At 53.2% G+C, this 17,612-nt stretch overlaps 5 protein-coding genes across 5 annotated transcripts; 2 read left to right on the top strand and 3 right to left on the bottom strand.

The window, feature by feature from the left end:
• Positions 1–2,102: 2,102 nt before the first annotated feature.
• Positions 2,103–2,747, bottom strand: CABS01_15874 (uncharacterized protein; the record flags this gene model as incomplete). The annotated part of the gene is made up of 1 exon (XM_060549207.1): positions 2,103–2,747. One exon carries the CDS (start codon positions 2,745–2,747, stop codon positions 2,103–2,105), a length of 645 nt encoding a protein of 214 aa, XP_060390899.1.
• Positions 2,748–4,426: 1,679 nt separating this feature from the next.
• On the bottom strand, positions 4,427–5,963 carry CABS01_15873 (2-methylcitrate synthase; the record flags this gene model as incomplete). The annotated part of the gene is made up of 3 exons (XM_060549206.1): positions 4,427–4,922; positions 4,981–5,855; positions 5,916–5,963. The coding sequence occupies 3 exons, from the start codon at positions 5,961–5,963 to the stop codon at positions 4,427–4,429; spliced, it is 1,419 nt and encodes a 472-aa protein (XP_060390898.1).
• A 1,266-nt stretch (positions 5,964–7,229) lies between these two features.
• CABS01_15872 (isocitrate lyase) lies at positions 7,230–9,102 on the top strand (the record flags this gene model as incomplete). Its single annotated transcript, XM_060549205.1, has 2 exons — positions 7,230–7,644; positions 7,709–9,102. 2 exons carry the CDS (start codon positions 7,230–7,232, stop codon positions 9,100–9,102), a joined length of 1,809 nt encoding a protein of 602 aa, XP_060390897.1.
• A 347-nt stretch (positions 9,103–9,449) lies between these two features.
• CABS01_15871 (short-chain dehydrogenase) lies at positions 9,450–10,750 on the bottom strand (the record flags this gene model as incomplete). Its single annotated transcript, XM_060549204.1, has 3 exons — positions 9,450–10,103; positions 10,385–10,523; positions 10,680–10,750. 3 exons carry the CDS (start codon positions 10,748–10,750, stop codon positions 9,450–9,452), a joined length of 864 nt encoding a protein of 287 aa, XP_060390896.1.
• A 3,920-nt stretch (positions 10,751–14,670) lies between these two features.
• CABS01_15870 (glutamine synthetase) lies at positions 14,671–16,273 on the top strand (the record flags this gene model as incomplete). The annotated part of the gene is made up of 3 exons (XM_060549203.1): positions 14,671–15,100; positions 15,175–15,475; positions 15,529–16,273. The coding sequence occupies 3 exons, from the start codon at positions 14,671–14,673 to the stop codon at positions 16,271–16,273; spliced, it is 1,476 nt and encodes a 491-aa protein (XP_060390895.1).
• Positions 16,274–17,612: the final 1,339 nt, after the last annotated feature.

The following is a 17,612-nucleotide window of genomic DNA, read 5'->3' as shown; positions in this document are numbered from 1 at the left end:
CTTCGCTTGGAGAGGTCTCCTTCGTTGTAATTATGTGTATCTTTCCCATCGCCAAGTTGGCGCAGATAGAACCCGCTGTCTGCGCCTAGCTACCTCAAACTTGGGTCTCGTTGAAGCTAATGATACCAAGCATATGAAGACTACGAATTTTGATCACACTTTTTGACTACTTAGTCACTTCATACGTCCAAACATCCTGAACTCTGCTGAACGAAGAAGGTCTGGCGGATAATTGAACTGACGTGAGTACGTATAACCTTACGGTTGGCTGACATGAGCCAGGAACAGACCCCGAGTCAATTCCAAGGATGCCGAGAACGGCCGGTTGGCTGAGTTTATCGTTCCAGAGATATGATTAGATGAGCGAATGAGGATAAGTCGCCGGGATCTCAACAGATGGTTCCAAAACCCCGATGCCGATTACAGGTATTTAGCAGTTACATCACCAAGTGGTATTATATCTTTCGAAAAGCGAGCATAGCATGTTATATTGCGCCAGGGTTAGAGTCGTACGCTTTTGCGTCTTGCAGCCAACTACTCAAGGAGAAGTTCCAGGTAGGCCACATTGAAGGTAGACAGGAGACAGACAGCACCGCCTGTTGCGACGAAAAGGGGGGTACAGCAGCTCGGGATCCGAGCGCAGCGGTGGGCGCGCCGGCAGTCTCTTTCCTCCGGCACGATGCAAGGCCCTCCAAGGCAAGTTGAACATTAAGATGGCATAATCAAGGTTATTTTCGTGTCTATACCGTTTTGACCGGGCAGTCCTACTCGGCTGCGGGGGTGGATCTTCAGCCATGGTTTGATTGATATGGTATTCGCCCTCAACGAATCGTTGTCTTTGCCTATAAGGCACATGGCAATCCTTCTACTTTGTCAAGATCAGTGGCTGTTATGGTGCTTTCCTTGAAACTTGCACACGTTCTTGAAGCCGCTAGTGCACTTGCTACGTCAATGATAGGTTGGAGCGCGGTTAACCTGGCGGCCCCGTGGTTGGTAGAACTGAGATTATCCTTGATTCACAGAATAGGTTGCTTCTCCGTGTGGGGGGTCGGATCCGGCCAGTATGGAAGGGTGGCACCGACAGAAGGCTGCATTGATGCGCCTCAGGGGCTTCAGCTGATATGATGGGCTTTTATTACTCCACTAACCGGTGGGCTTAGGTACTTAGCGTCGCAAATCATGGAGTGTGGAGCAGCGGGACAAAAGCTTAGCTTCTGCGGGGGTTCCTGTAACAGACCCGGCCAGTGACTACTCACACTGAGTGGAGGAAGTCGGGGAGATCTCCAGACGTCGAAAAGCAACTCTCTTGTAGATTTTCGATTGCGTACAGACGGAGGTTTATTTTGGATTCAACGTAGACTTAATAGCTGAGGGTACATGTTGTTTTGTCATTTCAATGATTTGGTACGCCCGTATAGTCTGGCCGAATGTGAGGCGGTGCTCGGCGTCGACTCTCACTTCTCCAGCTACGTAGTTATCATAAACGGCGACAACACGCAGTTCATTGAAAGGCTCACGCTGGCTTTGTTTTACTGATCTGAGCTTCTCTATAATATCTGTCTGGTGGATACCCCCTTGAGTTCTTCTCGTGCTTTCGAAACCTCTTGATGTTTGACCAGTTCCTGGGCCTTAGATATTATGGCACATGGGCTGTAACTACGTAAATAGAAGTCACCATCAATAGCTTCTACTCACAATCTAACCCGGTATGCTCCCATCTTTTGATCGAACGATTTGATGTCATAGATATGGGCTGTGTGTGTAAGATAATGAGGCATGGTAAGGGGCTAGCTCATATTCGTTGTTTGATCTATAATGGTCAAAGGTGGAGGAAGATCGAAAGAAAACGTGGATAAAACCGGATTGGCGGATACTGGGTGAAAATGGGTTATCAATGTCTGTTTCTGTGCTGAGCCAATATACAATGCCCCCCCTCGTTGATGCCGTAACCTCATGTACTGGACTACTGCGCTCTCAAACTTCTCCTACCATTGTAGAGCTCCATATAGAAACTAGCACCGGTATTATTCTTGTACCCTCCTGGGAGGTGAAACATACTCGTAGCGCTTCTGAACAGTGACTTTGGGAGACCACGGTTCAATCTACTTCTTGCAAGGTAGCCACTTGATATTGATCTGTTGAGTGAACGCTACCGTGGCATCATCGTCGGTGATAGAACCGTAAGCCTGGGTGTTCTTGGACGTAAGAGCAATACGATTGTTGACGTTAAGAATGCCTGTCGCGCCGCAAGGCGAATAAATGAGAGCCGCAGTAGGGATGGTGTCCTGTTTGGTGTAGACCTGACCATTAAGCCAAATGCCACCTCCGGTGATGGAAGTCTGCGTTGTAGTAGTGGCTGCAGCGTCTTGAGAGAAGAAGTACGTCGAGTAGAATGTTCCAGTGACCCCTTCTTCAAGCTGAGCATATCCATGGTATGTGCTGTCCACAAGAGCGAACTGAAAACCACCCGGATACTTGAGGCTAAGGTGAAGAGCACAGTTCTTGGAGCGCTCGGCTACCGAGAGTCCCGGCCCAATGTAGGTTTGAAACTTGTCGAAGCCAAAGGTGATGACCGTACGGTCTGGAGAGATCGTGGTTGAGACGGAGCCTTGGGGGCAACCACTTCCCGAGAAGCTTGCGCTGACGATCTGGATCTCCTTGGGATCAGGTGTATCAGAGGCTCCAGTCGGCCCCAGGGGGTTGGCTACCGCCTGCACCGCCAGGAAGAAAGCAAAAAGGCCCTTCATGTTGAAGTCTGTGTAAGGTTGTGAAGGGTATGAATGAACGATGCAGTGTCTCTGGTGATATCAACACCTGTGTCTAAGCAGTTTCGATAGAGCAGTGATGAAAAACACAGCTCTCAGGTTGGTGTTGATCTGGTGTATTTATACCCATATCGACGAGGCACACATGGTAGCTTGTGGGCTAGAGTTATCAAATGGTGTTGACCCTCTTTAGTTGGTCCTCCTCGAGCCCGAGGTCAACTGAGCCTGCCGAATACGAGACAAAACCTCACAAGTGACCTTCTCACAGTGCCAAGTTCGCTTAGTAGTAGAGCTGTTCCTGAAGTTACTCAAATACCAGAAGTTGACTACACGATACATCAAAGAGATTTGGTTCAAACCGCAATCACATCGGGCGGGCGAGCCTTAAGCGAAGACCAAATTGAATTAAATTGCTCACAGAATGATTCATCAGCTGACAGCTATACTAGAACGCCACAAATTGGGATTTGATTCTCTGGACCAGTCGTACCAATGATATCGGAGCAGGTCATATTCGGCCCAGACAAACTAAGGTAAGATACGGCTAGGGATGCAGCCAGAGTTCTTTTGAGAAGTAAACTTGATGAATGCAATATCCACCACTTCGAGAAAGACTTTTTACCACATGAGAAACTACAGACGATACCAGCCGCTTCCAACAATGTTACAAAGGCTTCTCTTGATGTCTCGGCGCAACGATGGCCAGCTGTCAGAACTTGGGAGCGAAGAAACCTCTTAGCTGACCACGCTTACGCATTAATGATTCCAGCTGATGCCCGAGTTCTTGGCCTTGAAAAGCTGAGCTGAGTCTAATGCGAGCCTTCTTCAAAAGGGGAAGTTGCTTTGCTACGCGCAAAGCCATACCATGTTCTGAGAACAGTAGCGGAGGCGCCAGTGCTACGCATTGTTAGACCTACATATTGCTTTGGCCAACCGAGGTGACATCGCTCAATGTGGCGAGCATATAAGTCTTAGTGTCACTGCATTATGTTTTGGCGACAAAAAGGTCTCTACTCGTTGAAGGCGAATTTAGCCTAGAGTCATCCAAGTTTTGCCTCATTGTGTGCTCATCGTTATCTAATGTAATTGGCCAGGATGCACTAACTTGCAGAAAGCGGCTTTTGCCATCCATCCAGTAGCGAAATGTTAATCTCTTGGATTAATTTTGCTAGGCATCAGGCACTCTAGGACGGGGACTCTGCACAAGAAGCCGCTCGTATTGTGAACTTGGGATCCCGGCAGCCATTGTCTTGACCAAATTTTGCTTCTGGGGCTACCGCAGTCCGAGACAAGGAAAGTGCTCATGGCCTCTATTTAAGACAGTGTGATTCGTGTTGGATCGTGGCATAATGGTACCGCTCAATAAAACTCAAATAAAACTCAAAAGCTCACGCCTGGCATCAAAGTTCCCTAGCCTGAATGTATCATCCAGAAACTGACAGCCAGAGGCCATGCGTCAGTCTTGGACTACATTTTGTTTTCGGCTACGGAATGTTGCTCGGCTTGCGATATCAGTCAAAAATGTCAAGAGCTTCGGAAGATGTATCCTGTGATGATGTGTCATAAGATTCCTGGATGAACTCCGGCTATATCTAATACCAGCAAAGCTACTTTAGTCAAATTCATCTAATTCCTCATTACATTGCTCAAGATACCTTGCCTCACGAGCTCTCAGCTTGCTTAAGAAGACCTTCCAGGTTAATGCTCTTGGGCCGCTCAATGGGCAGTCCCAATGCTCGGTCCCAGATCAATTGAGCAAGGGGTCCCAAGCCACGGGAGACACCAAAGGTGGCGGTGTAGTACAGAGTCTCGTGGAAGCCATAGTGATGGAAGAGGACTCCAGAGCTTGAGTCGACGTTGGGGTAAGGGTTCTTGGTCTTGCCGTGCTTCTTGAGCACTTCGGGGGCAATTCGACTGTTCTTTTCCACCAGTTGGAAGACGGGGTCTTGTGCGATCTCAGGTCGAGCGGCGGCATAATCCATCAGAGCCTCGAACCGAGGGTCGGGTTTCCGCAGGACAGCGTGGCCGTAGCCAGGGACAACTCTGCCGGAGTTGAGGGTGGACCACAGGTAATCTGTGACGTCTTTGTCAGAGTAAGACGAGGGAATGTTGTCCTTCATCTGTAGAATCCACCGAAGAACCTCTTGCGCGGCAAGTCTATGCGGAGGTCAGCATTGGTTTGTCAAAACAGCAGCAATCGGTGGTGACAACATACCCATGAAGAGGACCCGCGAGACCTTGAAGACCAGCGCTGTAGCTTAGGAAAGGATCGCTAAGGGCGCTGCCAACTAGGTGAGTGGCGTGGGCGGAAACGTTACCGCCCTCATGGTCCCCGTGGAGCGCGAGATACAGTCTGAGGAGATCTTGGAAGTTCTCATTCGCCTTGCCACCCTTCCCAAGCATGGCAGCAAAGTTGTAAGACCAATCCTGCTCCAGGTCTACTTCTGCGGGCAGAGCGCCGCCGCCACGGTAGGAGTTCTGGTAGATCTTGGCAGCGATCGTGGGCAGCTTGGCCAGCAGCGAGATGGAGTCGTCGAAAGTAGGCTCCCAGTAGTCAGCCTTGTTGATACCCTGCTCGTAGGCCTTTGCAAACTTGGAGGTGTAGTTGAGAGCAGAGACGGCAATGGCAAATTGGGTCATTGGATGCAGGTCTGTGGGGAAATCGTCGAGAAGCTTGTTGACAAAGGCGGGCAACTGAGCTTGCTCAGCCAATTCGCGGGAGAATTGGCGAACCTGGCTTGTGGACGGGACCTGGCCTGTAAGAAGAAGCCAGAACATGGCCTCGGGCAACATTTCTGTTCCAGTCTTTCCCTTGGGGAGCTCTTTTTGACAATCCTTGATGGTTCTGCCGTGAAACCGAATGCCCTCATTCGCATCCAAGACAGATCCCTCCCAAACCATGGCCTTGAGGCCTCGCATGCCACCAAGAGTGTTCTCGACCTTGACCTCCCCAATGACCTTGGACGAGTGTGCCTTGACCTTCTTCAGAAGTTCCCGCTTGGCGGGAATGACGCTCTTTAGTGTGGTCTTGAGGTCCGGTTCGGAAGTTGAATACTGGCGCGCATTGAGGGCAGAACGAGCTGCCAGAGGCTACGGGTTGTCAGACCATAATCGTCCAGCGGTATGTTGATTGCTGTAGCTTCAACTTACCCTCAGAGCTCCAAGAGCTCTGGTACCTTTTGTGATGTTCATAGCCATGGCTGCCGACCGAGAGAATTTCAAAGGGAGGATCAGCGACGGAGAAGTGATGGGGAGGGGTAGAGGACGAAACAAGGTGACCGGGAGAGGCAACAGTAGTTGAATGGCTACTGAATCAATCGGCTGGATCGGGCCAAAATGATTTGAGGAGTACTGGAGGTAGGCAGGTAGAGACAAGCAGCTGGTGATGAAATTACTGTAGGAGGAGAAACTTGAGGAAGAAGAGTCACGAGCAGACGGGCGAGGAAACTTCACATTGTGCCGACCTACTAGATAAGCAGGTACCGCAGCAGGCCGAGACAAACAGCTTGACCCGAGGTTGGGGAAGCCTGGGTGAGCGGCACTGACCTACCCCCGCGGGAGAGGGGATGTGTAAGTCAGCGTGCTGCTGCACTCCTCAGACCGCCGCCAGCCATGTACGGGCAAGGTAGTAGGTATGCCGGTCCGGTGCCTTAACATTGAACGGTAGGGAAACTACCAATCCCATGTTAAGCGGGCTACCTTGGATTGTGTGCCCGGTACCTACCTAGGTAGGTAGATATTGTGGCTAGTAAGACGCTGGCGGGGTGGTCTTCAAGGCCGGTGGGGGAGTGCACTGGAACGACAGGGGACGGGACCCCAGCTTTTTGTCCTCCTCCTCCACGTTTGGCACGGGCAGTACGGGTTCCAGCGGCCGGAGCGTCATTGCCCATATCCCGTGCGCCGTGAGTGGCCGGGGAAGTTCACAGACCCATAATTGCTTCACCATACGTAGTACCTAGCTGCTTTAACATCAGTCCTTCCCCACGTCGCTGGCACTGTGAGTCTGTGGCCGATGAGGGGAAAAGAATGGGCCGAGGCAAGCCGACGCAACTGCGGACCTTTGGTCTTGTCAATTGACCAATGAGAGCACTTCACATTGGCCTTGCACGTGGTGACATTCGTCTTGCCGCTGCTTACCAAGGCTGTTGATTCGCTTTTGCCCGGCTAACACTCGCCGAAGTTGAGCGCTCCCAATTGCGCCTGTCCATTTCCCACGTTATTCCCATTCAGCTACTCTTATGTAACATCCTTTGTCCCGAGTACCGAGTCGTTGCCTCTCGGATTTGCTTTTGTAGAAACCTGCCTCGCCGGCGATACGACGCTAAACTCCTCGCAATAGGCGGGCATCATCGCTCTGTAGACAATACCACGACCGGGGCAAGTCTTGCAGATTCTATCTTGTGCTTCTCCGTCACACTTTGCAGCATCTCGGTACTCCTACCTCCAGAAGAAAGAAACACGACAATGATGCGACGAGCTGCTGCGCGAGCAGTCACCCGGAGGGTTCCTCTCATCAGCCCGTCTTCAACACCTGCTGCTGCTGCTGCTGCTGTGCGCTATTTCTCAATAACAAGGAGAATGGCACAAACACCCAAGAACCTCTTCTCTGCCTCCGCCCCTCCCAGCGATAACTTCCAACTTCTGGCCGAGTCTAAGAAGGCCGGTACTGCCGAGGATGAACTCTACGAAGCACAGATCAAAGAGGTTGAGGCATGGTGGCAGTCACCGAGATATGAAGGCATCAAGCGGCCATACAGCTCAGCCGATGTGGTTTCCAAGCGCGGTTCGCAGCATCAGTCATACCCGAGCTCCGTCATGGCTAGAAAGCTTTTCAACCTCGTCAAGGAGCGGGAAGCTGAGGGCAAGCCTATCCATACGAGTACGGACGCTCCTCTCCCCACCTCTCTATAGATGGGCACATGCTAACCGCCGATGTCTTGTAGTGGGCGCCATTGATCCTGTCCAAATGACCCAGCAGGCCCCTCACCAAGAAGTCCTGTATATCTCAGGCTGGGCTTGCTCCTCCCTTCTGACCTCTACCAACGAGGTTTCCCCCGACTTTGGCGACTACCCTTACAACACCGTTCCGAACCAAGTCCAACGTCTCGCCAAGGCGCAGTCGATGCATGATCGGAAACAATGGGATTCTCGGCGGAAGCTCAAGGCCGAAGAACGCGCAAAGACCCCGTATATTGACTATCTACGACCCATCATTGCCGATGGCGACACCGGACACGGTGGTCTCTCTGCCGTTCTCAAGCTCGCCAAACTTTTCGCAGAGAACGGTGCCGCTGCGGTGCACTTTGAGGATCAGCTCCACGGCGGCAAGAAATGCGGCCACTTGGCTGGCAAGGTCCTCGTCCCCATTGGCGAGCACATTAACCGTCTCAACGCCGCTCGTTTCCAATGGGACGTCATGGGCTGCGAGAACCTCGTCATCGCCCGCACCGATTCGGAGAGCGGAAAACTCATCAGCAGTGCCATTGACGTCCGCGATCACGAGTTCATCCTGGGCGTGGCGGACCCAAGCTTCGAGCCCCTCGCCGAGACTATCCAGGCCATGGAGGCCAAGGGCGCGGTCGGGGCCGAGATCGATGCTTTCGAGGCCAACTGGGTCAAGAGCACCAAGCTGGTGACCTTTGACGAGGCCGCCGTGGCGCATATGAAAAGGGAGGGTGTCTCCCAGGACAAGATTGACGCGTATCTCAAAGCGACACGCTCCAACCGCGATATGGGAATCTCCCAGCGCCGCAAGCTCGCCAACGAGCACACCTCGACACCTGTCTACTTCTCCTGGGACGTGCCCCGCACGCGCGAAGGCTTCTATCACTACCGCGCCGGCATGGACGCCGCCACGAAGCGCGCCATTGCCTTTGGCCCCTACGCTGACCTCCTGTGGGTCGAGACGGGTGATCCCAACGTCAAGGTCGCCACAGATCTCGCCAGGGCCGTCCGCGCCGTCTATCCGGGCAAGGGGCTCGTCTACAACCTCAGCCCTTCTTTCAACTGGATGGCACACGGATTCACAGACGAGACGCTCAAGAGCTTTATTTGGGATATTGCCAAGGAAGGATTTGTGCTGCAGCTTATATCGCTTGCTGGCCTGCACTCCAACGCCACCATCACGAACGAGCTTGCGAGGGATTTCAAGAAGGATGGCATGCTGGCGTATGTGAACACTGTGCAGAGGCGTGAGAAGGAGGGTGGCTGTGACGTTTTGACGCATCAGAAGTGGAGTGGCGCTAGCTATATTGACGGAATCCTCGGGGCTATCCAGAGTGGCAGCTCGAGCAGTAAGAGCATGGGCGAGGGCAACACTGAGAGCCAGTTCCACTAGAGAGCCATCTATAAAATGCATGTGGGCGGCGTTGCGGAAATCTTCTAGCGTTTTCAGGATATCAATTTGTCGTTTCTTGATGTACACCTCTCGCCTGCATATTCCGTGTTTGCCTGCCTGTAGATGGGAGGTTGGGCCAAAACAGGAGGTCTCGCAGACGGAACAATGTCATCACTGGTTTTGTGAGCTTCTTCAAGAATAAATGCTTCAATTTGACTATGCACAGTTTCATCATCATGGCCTTTCGGCCGTGTACGCCCCAGTCTCTTGCCCAGCGCCCTAAACTCCAACCCAATACGGTATCATATCGCGAAAATCGGATTCAAACAAGCAGCGCAACGCAACCATTACTCGAGGGTGGTGCGGCTGGCGTTGTTGATGGGGGCAGGCGCCGCGGGGCCCTCGGGGGTAACGTAGGCCTTGGTCATGCCGCCGTCGACAACCATATCGTGGCCGTTCACGAAGCTGGACTCGTCGCTGGCGAGGAAGAGAACAGCCTGGGCCTGCTCAATGGCCTCGCCGAAGCGGCCGGTGGGGAAGTGAATCTCGCGGCGCATGCGCTTGGGCACGTCGTCGCCGAGCCAGTCCTGCAACAGAGGAGTGTTGAGAGGCGCCGGGCAGAGGGAGTTGAAGCGGTAACCCTCGCGGGCGTGGACCATGGCGAGCTCACGGGTAAGGGCAAGGACGGCACCCTTGGAAGCGGTGTAGGCAAGCTGGGGAGTAGCAGCGCCGACAAGAGCGACAACTGAGGCGGTGTTGATGATGGAGCCCTTTGTCTTCTTGTTGCGGCGGAGGGCGAGAACGGCGTGCTTGCTGCCGAACCAAACTCCCTTGACGTTGATGTTCTGGGTCAGATCCCAGATCTCCTCGGGGGTGTTCACGGCATCGTCGTCCTTGGCGTGCATAATTCCGGCATTGTTGAAGATAATGTCGAGTCCACCCCAGGCATCAACGGAATCAATGAGGGCCTTGACCTGGTCTTCCTTGGAAACATCGGTGACCTATCATGGCGAAGAGAAACCGTTAGCAAATTGAATGGAACACTCCCAGTCGTTGGGTTTCGCGTTGTGTCGTGTGACGAGGCAAGAAACGAGACAAGATAAATGGCGGGGCATGGCGGGGTAATTTTTTCTTTCGCGTTGTGCAATGTGCAGGTGTGCTGCTGTTGTCGCTGTGACCAGCGTTGTGCAGTGCATTGCTGTCGGCGTTTGATTTGATGCACGCCGGAGCGGCGGGAATGGGATCTTCCAACACTTTTCATTCGCAGCCTGACTCAACGTACCTTGGTCTCAATTCTGGCCGACGGGAGCAGCGACAGAACCTTGGCCTTTGCCTTTTCGAGTGCCGGGGCAGAGATATCGGCCATAGCAACGCTGGCACCCTCCTTCGCAAAGAGAATGGTCGTCTCCAAGCCAATGCCACTGTCACAATTGCTTGTCAGCTTATCGGATCCTGTATGCCATGTGTGTATGATGCGGTGAACGCCCAGCCACTGGGGACTCATCCCGATGCGCCGTGCTGATAAGGCGCCTGTGAGACCATGAGGGGGGTTGCAACATTGCATTGGGTGACCTTACCCAGCAGCGCCAGTGACGACGGCGTTCTTGCCAGCCAGGCGACCTCCAATCTCAGCAGGAACGGAACCCATTTTCAAAGGTGTTGATATCTTTCGGAGTGTGTCTTTTTGTTGTTGTTGTGATGTTGAGTCGCAAGTCACAGTTGGTGAATCGCGAAGTGGCGGAGGAACGAGTTGGGGTTCGAAGGTTTTAGTGTGGTAGTCAAAGTCCCGTTGATAGCTTGGAGCTCTTAGTTGAAAACAAAGTGTGTTGATGAGAAGAGAGAAGAGCAGGACGGTCACCACGATGCGATGGGCACGATGTGTTTAAAGAAATCAGCAAGACGGGGCTGGTCTAGTAGAATGGAGCCGAAGAAGGATAGAAGGCCGTCGTCTGGCAGAAAATGAGTCAAGGAAATCCGGGGTCCAGGCCACTTGTTGCCGCCCTGGCCAATTTCCATCGACTAAGACAGAATGATGGACGGGACTGCTAAGATAGTCGCAAACACGGAGTAGGCACTGGATACAAAGCGCGCAAGCGCGGTACGGATACATATCGAGATACGCCAGACATCGACGCCCACCCCCTTCCTTGCTCACGATTAGCTGCTCGAGCCTTCCTCTGGCGAAATTGATCCGACAACGGCGCATCGGGAACACCATCTCGGCTCCCATATGTGACACGGGGTGACGGGGTGCAGCCAGGACCGTCCTAGGTTGGCAGGTTGAGCAGGCAAGCTGCGCATCGTTGCCAGGGCCATGGTGTCCCTACTCCATGCCGTGCCTGTCCAGCTGTACAGCCCTAGGGATGTAAAAGAAACGGCTTAGATCGTGATCGATAAACCGTCCGTCTGCCACTGATCAGAACGGAGCTTGTCGGTCAACGATAGGCGGCATCGCATGCGTTGGTGGATTTCCAAATACGGAGCATAAAACGTGTCGACGGGCGCAAGTTCCGATATCGCGTTATCTCTTATCAGTGGGTCAGACCGCGGCGTTGCATGACGGACGTCCAAGTCAGGAACCAACCCCTCCGTGTCTGATGGAGGGGGGTTACGAGAGGGAGACACTGTGGTACTCCGTACACTGGTAAGGTTGGGTGAGGTGTCCGGCGGCGAGAGGGTGAGTCGAGCGAGCGCTACCTCCAGAGGCTGGCTGCATCTTTCGCAGGATGCGTTATCTCTCTATCTTGGAGATATAAGAAAAACCCATCATCGGTAGACGTTGGATAGGAGTATGTAGTAGAGCCAGTTGTGGAACAAAGGAACGAGACCCTATGTGCATGGTTCCGAGAGTGCAGCTGGATTGGTGAGCTAAGGCGAATCCAGGCCAATAGCATCGAATTGCGAGAGTTAAAAGCTCAGAATTATCGGACTAGGAGTACAGACCAAGAAAGGCACAGACTCGGGATCTGCTGGATTGAAAGTTGATCAGACAAGTCGCCACTGAGCGTCTCGTCAGGTGTCAAGGTGTGTATGTGTTCGTACTCCGGACGGTGTGAGATTGGGCGGCATGGCGGCAGAATGCAGGTGGTAGAGTGAATACGGTGTGTGTCTGTAACCGTACCATCCGGAAACACTTGGTGACTTGGGGAATTCAAGGGCGGAGAGAGGCGCCAGGCAAGCGAAGCGGTAATGGAAGCGGTCAGTTCGAGCCCCTCCACACCTCTCAGGCTCACATCGTCATGTGGGCAGCCGGGGGCCTTGACGGTGAATGAGAAACGTCCATGTGGTGTTTGAGTCCGGACGCATCGGAGAAACCATTACCATTCACAAATTCATCATTCGTGGATCGTGGCAGATCGCGGCTCGGGACCGCGCTGAGGGGTTCCCCAAGTCGAGGGGCGGCGGTGCCGATAGACGCCTGGCGTCCGGGGGGTGAACCGTGTGAGGGCGGCGGTAGAACATTGATTTCAGTTGAGCGAGCAGGCGGCAGTACGAGAGATGGAGACGAGGATGCGCAGGTACTCGAGTAATGTCATTGTTGACAATTGCACAGGATCAAAGAGGATATTTGCCGCGCTGGCGACAATGAAAGTTGCGCAAAGAAAGCTGTGTGCGGTATCAGCGGACAATAGAACATGACAAGGGTGGGTAGAAGCGATAGTAGTGGGCTGTGGAGGCGGCAGAGGGGTCATTGACTGATGAAGTTGAGTCCCCATCGTGAACCCCTCCAATTCAGAACTCCCCGCTGTCGGCAAGTCAAGCGCGGAGGATCTGGCCGTCATGGGGCCAAGAGATCTATCTGGGTTCGGGGATGTTCCTTTTGGCATCGAGCAGCCGGGTGCCGCGGTCTCAGGTCAATCAAGCAACACAGCGCGGTAGCATGCGGGATGGACAACGGTTGGCGTGGGGTAAAATTGGCGTTGATGGGTTGGCGACAGTGAAGAAGCTCACGATGAAGTAGCGATGGTGGTGATGTTGTTGACAGGAGAAGGACTGAGAGCAGTTTGCAAGTTGTAAGGGAGGAAGACAGGTGGACAGAGATGGAGACAGCGTGCGAGGAAGCATGGAGAAGATATTGGTCTTCGCAAAAAATCTCTCATACTCACACAGTGATGACTACCAAGTTGTCGCCAGCTGCAACAGCAAGTGGCCCCAATGGCGGTTGAGACAATTCCATTATTTTTGTCACAATCCAGCAATAGCATCCCAGACCACCTGGGCTCCTTCCTGTGTCCTGCCCATCCAGGCTTTGACTTACCTAAGACACGCATCTACCAGATGGAAGGCGCCCATGGGATCCTGCGCATTCTGGCCGAGGGAGGCACGGGAAGAAGTGCCTGTGCCTGAGGTTGAGGAGACTGAACGAGAAGACTCATCACTGAGCTGAGGTGGGGAGGAGGAGTCGTGGCCCGGACAGTGCGTCCCTTGGGAACGTACCGCGGTCTAGCCACCTCAGCCCGGTCTTCCAGGTTGCCTGCGTGACTGCCGCAATGACGCACCGAGAAAGTCAGCGTCCCTCCCCCTCCCTCCTCGCTCTGTGCCGCTGGGTGCCGCTCACCTGCTAATGGTATCCCCGCGTCGAACCGAGAGGTAGGTGCCCGGGAAGCAGACGTCGATTGCCAAGGAACATGATACATGGAACAGGATGGGAAGCAGCTCACGCGGCTCGATACCTTCCACACTCAAATCTCAACGTGCTTAAGGTAGGTTGTAAACAGATTGGCGCTCCGGGCCTATGTCATTGCTCAGTCGGAAGCGTTAGGTAAACCGTAAACCGCAATCAAGGGCAAGCGCAAGGCAATGGAGGGCAAGGTTATTTCCAGGTTGTCAGTCGTCACTCGGCTTCCCCAGCTCCCCCAAATCCCCAAATCGCATCATTCCATTGGCCGCGCGCTCCCTTATCGGCGGGACAATCCACACCAGTTGCCGCAGACGAGGGAACCTTGGAGCTAGCCCATGTATATGCTCGCCTACAATTCTATGGAAAGATACTTTGGAGCAAACATCTGGGGGTGCGCGGGCAGTATGCAGCGGCGCTCTCTTCCTTGCTCTTGCGACTCTTGCTGCTGCTCAATGCTCGCTCACTCCGCAAGTCCGTACCTACCTTACATTCCCACCTACGGATAACATACCTCTCCAAAGATACGATAATTGCTCCGTACCGCTGGCCCTACACGTCTCTTTCCGCGTTCCCTCAAGATCCCGACCTCAAGTCCCTCAAGTCCATCCGTCTCCAGTCTCTCGGCTTGCTCAGGGCCCACGATCTTGTTCCGCCTCGGTCTGTTCCCCGTGTCTCTTGCGCGCTCTCCTGAACATTTTCTTTTCCTCTCTCCCGCCCTCTGCCACGGCCTACTTCTAGACATCCTCATTTATCAGTTCGCACGCACGTAGAAAGCAGCAAACACTTCTTTCCTCTCGTCCTTTTGCCACGACAGACTTTGCTGCTACCACACCTCCAACTCCAACCCCAACTCCAAGCCGCGAGCTTTCGTCCCATCCATCGCCATCCAAAGTCAATTAGTAGCTTCATTGCATTCGCGCATTCTTACCATCTTATCTTAATCCACAATGGCGTCGTCCAACGAAGCCGTGACCATCGAGTCGCTACCTGAGCTTCTCAAGAATGACAACAAGGTCAAGCTTGCCGGTATCGATGTCGACGGCATGCTCCGAGGAAAGCTGGTGTCCAAGAACAAGTTCCTGTCCGTCGCCAAATCAGGCTTTGGCTTCTGTTCTGTCATCTTTGGTTGGGATATGCACGATATGACATACATCAAGGAGCTCAAGATCAGCAACGCCGAGAACGGCTACCACGATCTGATTGCCATCCCTGATCTCTCTAGCTTCCGCCGCATCCCCTGGGAGGATAATGTGCCCTTCTTCCTCGTCAGCTTCTTCGATCCGGATACGCAAGAGCCCATTTGCGCGTGCCCTCGTGGTCTGCTAAAGAATGCTCTGGCCAAGTTGCAAGCCAAGGGCTACGGTGCCATGGCTGGAGGTCAGTCTGCAAACACGCTCCGTCGTTGCTCTCCTTTTGGAGAAAAGGCAAGCTAATCGCGTGATCCCACTCAGCCGAATACGAGTTCTACCAATTCAAGGCGCCTACGCGCACCGCCGAAACCTCGAGCTCAACGGCCGGATACTTGCAAGAGAACCCCCCGCAAGCTTTGCCGTCCTTAACAGAGGGCATGTTTGGCTACAGTTTGACCCGGACGGTGCACAACAAGGACTACTTCTATGACATTTTCGAGACTTGTTCTCAGTTCAAATGTGATATCGAGGGTTGGCATACGGAGAGTGGCCCTGGTGTCTTTGAGGCCGCGCTTGAGTTTGGAGAAATCGCACAGATGGCCGACAGAGCCAGCTTGTTCAAGTGAGTTGGCCGGTTCGTTTAGGCTTGCATCTCACTGACCGTGGTTCTCACAGGTACGTTGTCAAGTCGGTCGCAACAAAATACGGCATTACGCCGTGCTTCATGGCGAAGCCAAAGCAGGGCTTGCCTGGAAACAGCGGACACATGCACGTTTCCATTGTCGATAAGGATGGCAAGAACCTTTTCGCTCGGGAGACGAAGGATGAGAATGCGCCATACCCCGACGTCGCTAATCTCTCCGATCTGGGCCGGCATTTCCTGGCCGGCTTGCTGGAGGGTCTTCCAGATGTCATGACCATGCTGGCACCCACAGTCAACTCCTACAAACGCCTTGTCGAGAACTTTTGGGCGCCAGTGACAGTATCATGGGGCTTGGAGCACAGAGCAGCATCAATTCGCCTCATCGCCCCACCGACATCGAAGCCTGGCGCAACGCGATTCGAAGTTCGTGTTCCGGGCGCAGACACCAACCCTTTCTTCGTTCTGGCAGCAATTCTCGCCCTCGGATGGCGAGGCGTGGAGAAGAAGCTGGAGATCCCCGTCCCGCCTTTGGGCAAGGGCGAGGATGTTGGCGGTAAAGCTGACAAGGGCGTGCGGCTTGCAAAGAGTCTGCGTGAAGCAAATGATCGATTCATGCGAAAGGAGAGCATTGCAAGAGAAGTGTTCGGTGATGACTTTGTCGATCACTTTGGCGGAACAAGAGATCACGAAATTCGGGTCTGGGACGAGGCCGTGACAGACTGGTATGTGACAACCCTCGGAGTAACATCTGATGGCGATGAAGATGAACATGGCTAACGAAGTATCTACACAGGGAAGTTAAACGGTACATCGAAACGGTCTAGTGGTCGGGAGTTTGGCGGAGCGCGTTTTTCTACTACCTACTTGTTTGGACTTTTTAAGATATTTCATCCCATATCGGATCAGCCTGGGAAAGACGTCAAGCCACGCGACTATGGAGCTCGTCGAAGCCCTTGCCGTCTCACGAGATGGACTGGGGTTACCGTCACATCTCCACTTCCCTTGCCTTGGCTGCGCATCCTCACCTACCTTGCCCGGCGTTGTTCAAAGGGACCCTATCTAGATACCCTCTTCAAATGCCGACATATTGATATACGTATGGAGCAGCGCCAGCCGCGGCTATTTAGCCATCTGATATTGGCTGGTGAAATCATGTTTAAGAAAGGCTTTCGCTGTACAGGGCGAAGGATAGCAGGGAGGAGAGGTTGATTGGTGGTATGGGATGCGCCTTTTGTGACAACTTGGTGCGCTGGTGCATAACGGTTACGAGCGAGCGAACCACTGATCCAATCCCGGAAGGGGAGCGCTCGAAGCTTACGTTGAGACCCATTGCCTCTAAGCGGCGCGTCGAGGTACCTTTCAACTAGGCCGTACATGCAAATGATGTGATGGAGCTGGCGGACGAATTGTTGGCTGCTGCGAGCGGTCATATCCCTTTCAATGGCTCGCGATAGCTGAGTTGAGGCCTTATGTCGGTCAAGTTCGCCGCCCGTGACAAGTTGGAGACGTGAGTCAAGAGAGAGGCTCAAGTTTGTTGGTCGCGCCGCTGCGGCGCTACCCCTCTCCTCTTCTCTCTCAGAGGCAACACAACACAGGGGACGCTGCAGCAGCAACCGGCATCTCCGATGCGGGTTAAAGCCCGGTGTCCGTTCGTTCTCAAGCTGCACTCTGCAAGGTCCTCTTAACCTGTATAAATGAGAAGCCAACGACCGGTGGGGTGGGAAACATTGTCTTTGTGGGCAGCGTTGATGGTGGCCCAATAAAAGAATCGACAGAACATTTACCAAACACCAAATGCCAAGTTCTGTAGGTATTTCATTTTGAGGGAATTAAATTCCTAAAAACCAATAACTACGACATATTCCAAGTGACGGGGTTCTTCTAAGAGGACCATCTCATCAAAACATTGCCGTTGGCGTCAAGTACGTCAGTAGGAGCTGATAAATTGATTACCAGAGAGAATCCGGATCATGATGCTTGATAGTCGTCGAGCTATTGGTTTGCGTTGCCTCACCGCATTGATGAACCCATTTTTCATTTCGCCAACTGCCACATTCCATTATCCATGTGCCGAGCTGGGCTGGGCTTCTGGAAGGAAGGGAAGGGAAGAACAGCG

The sequence above is a fragment of the Colletotrichum abscissum genome (assembly GCF_030869225.1).
Source record: "Colletotrichum abscissum strain IMI 504890 chromosome Unknown Scaffold_75.1, whole genome shotgun sequence".
In the NCBI taxonomy this organism is placed as follows: domain Eukaryota; kingdom Fungi; phylum Ascomycota; class Sordariomycetes; order Glomerellales; family Glomerellaceae; genus Colletotrichum; species Colletotrichum abscissum.
The sequence above is the reverse complement of the archived record's forward strand: the minus strand, read 5'-3'. Positions and strand labels throughout refer to the sequence as shown.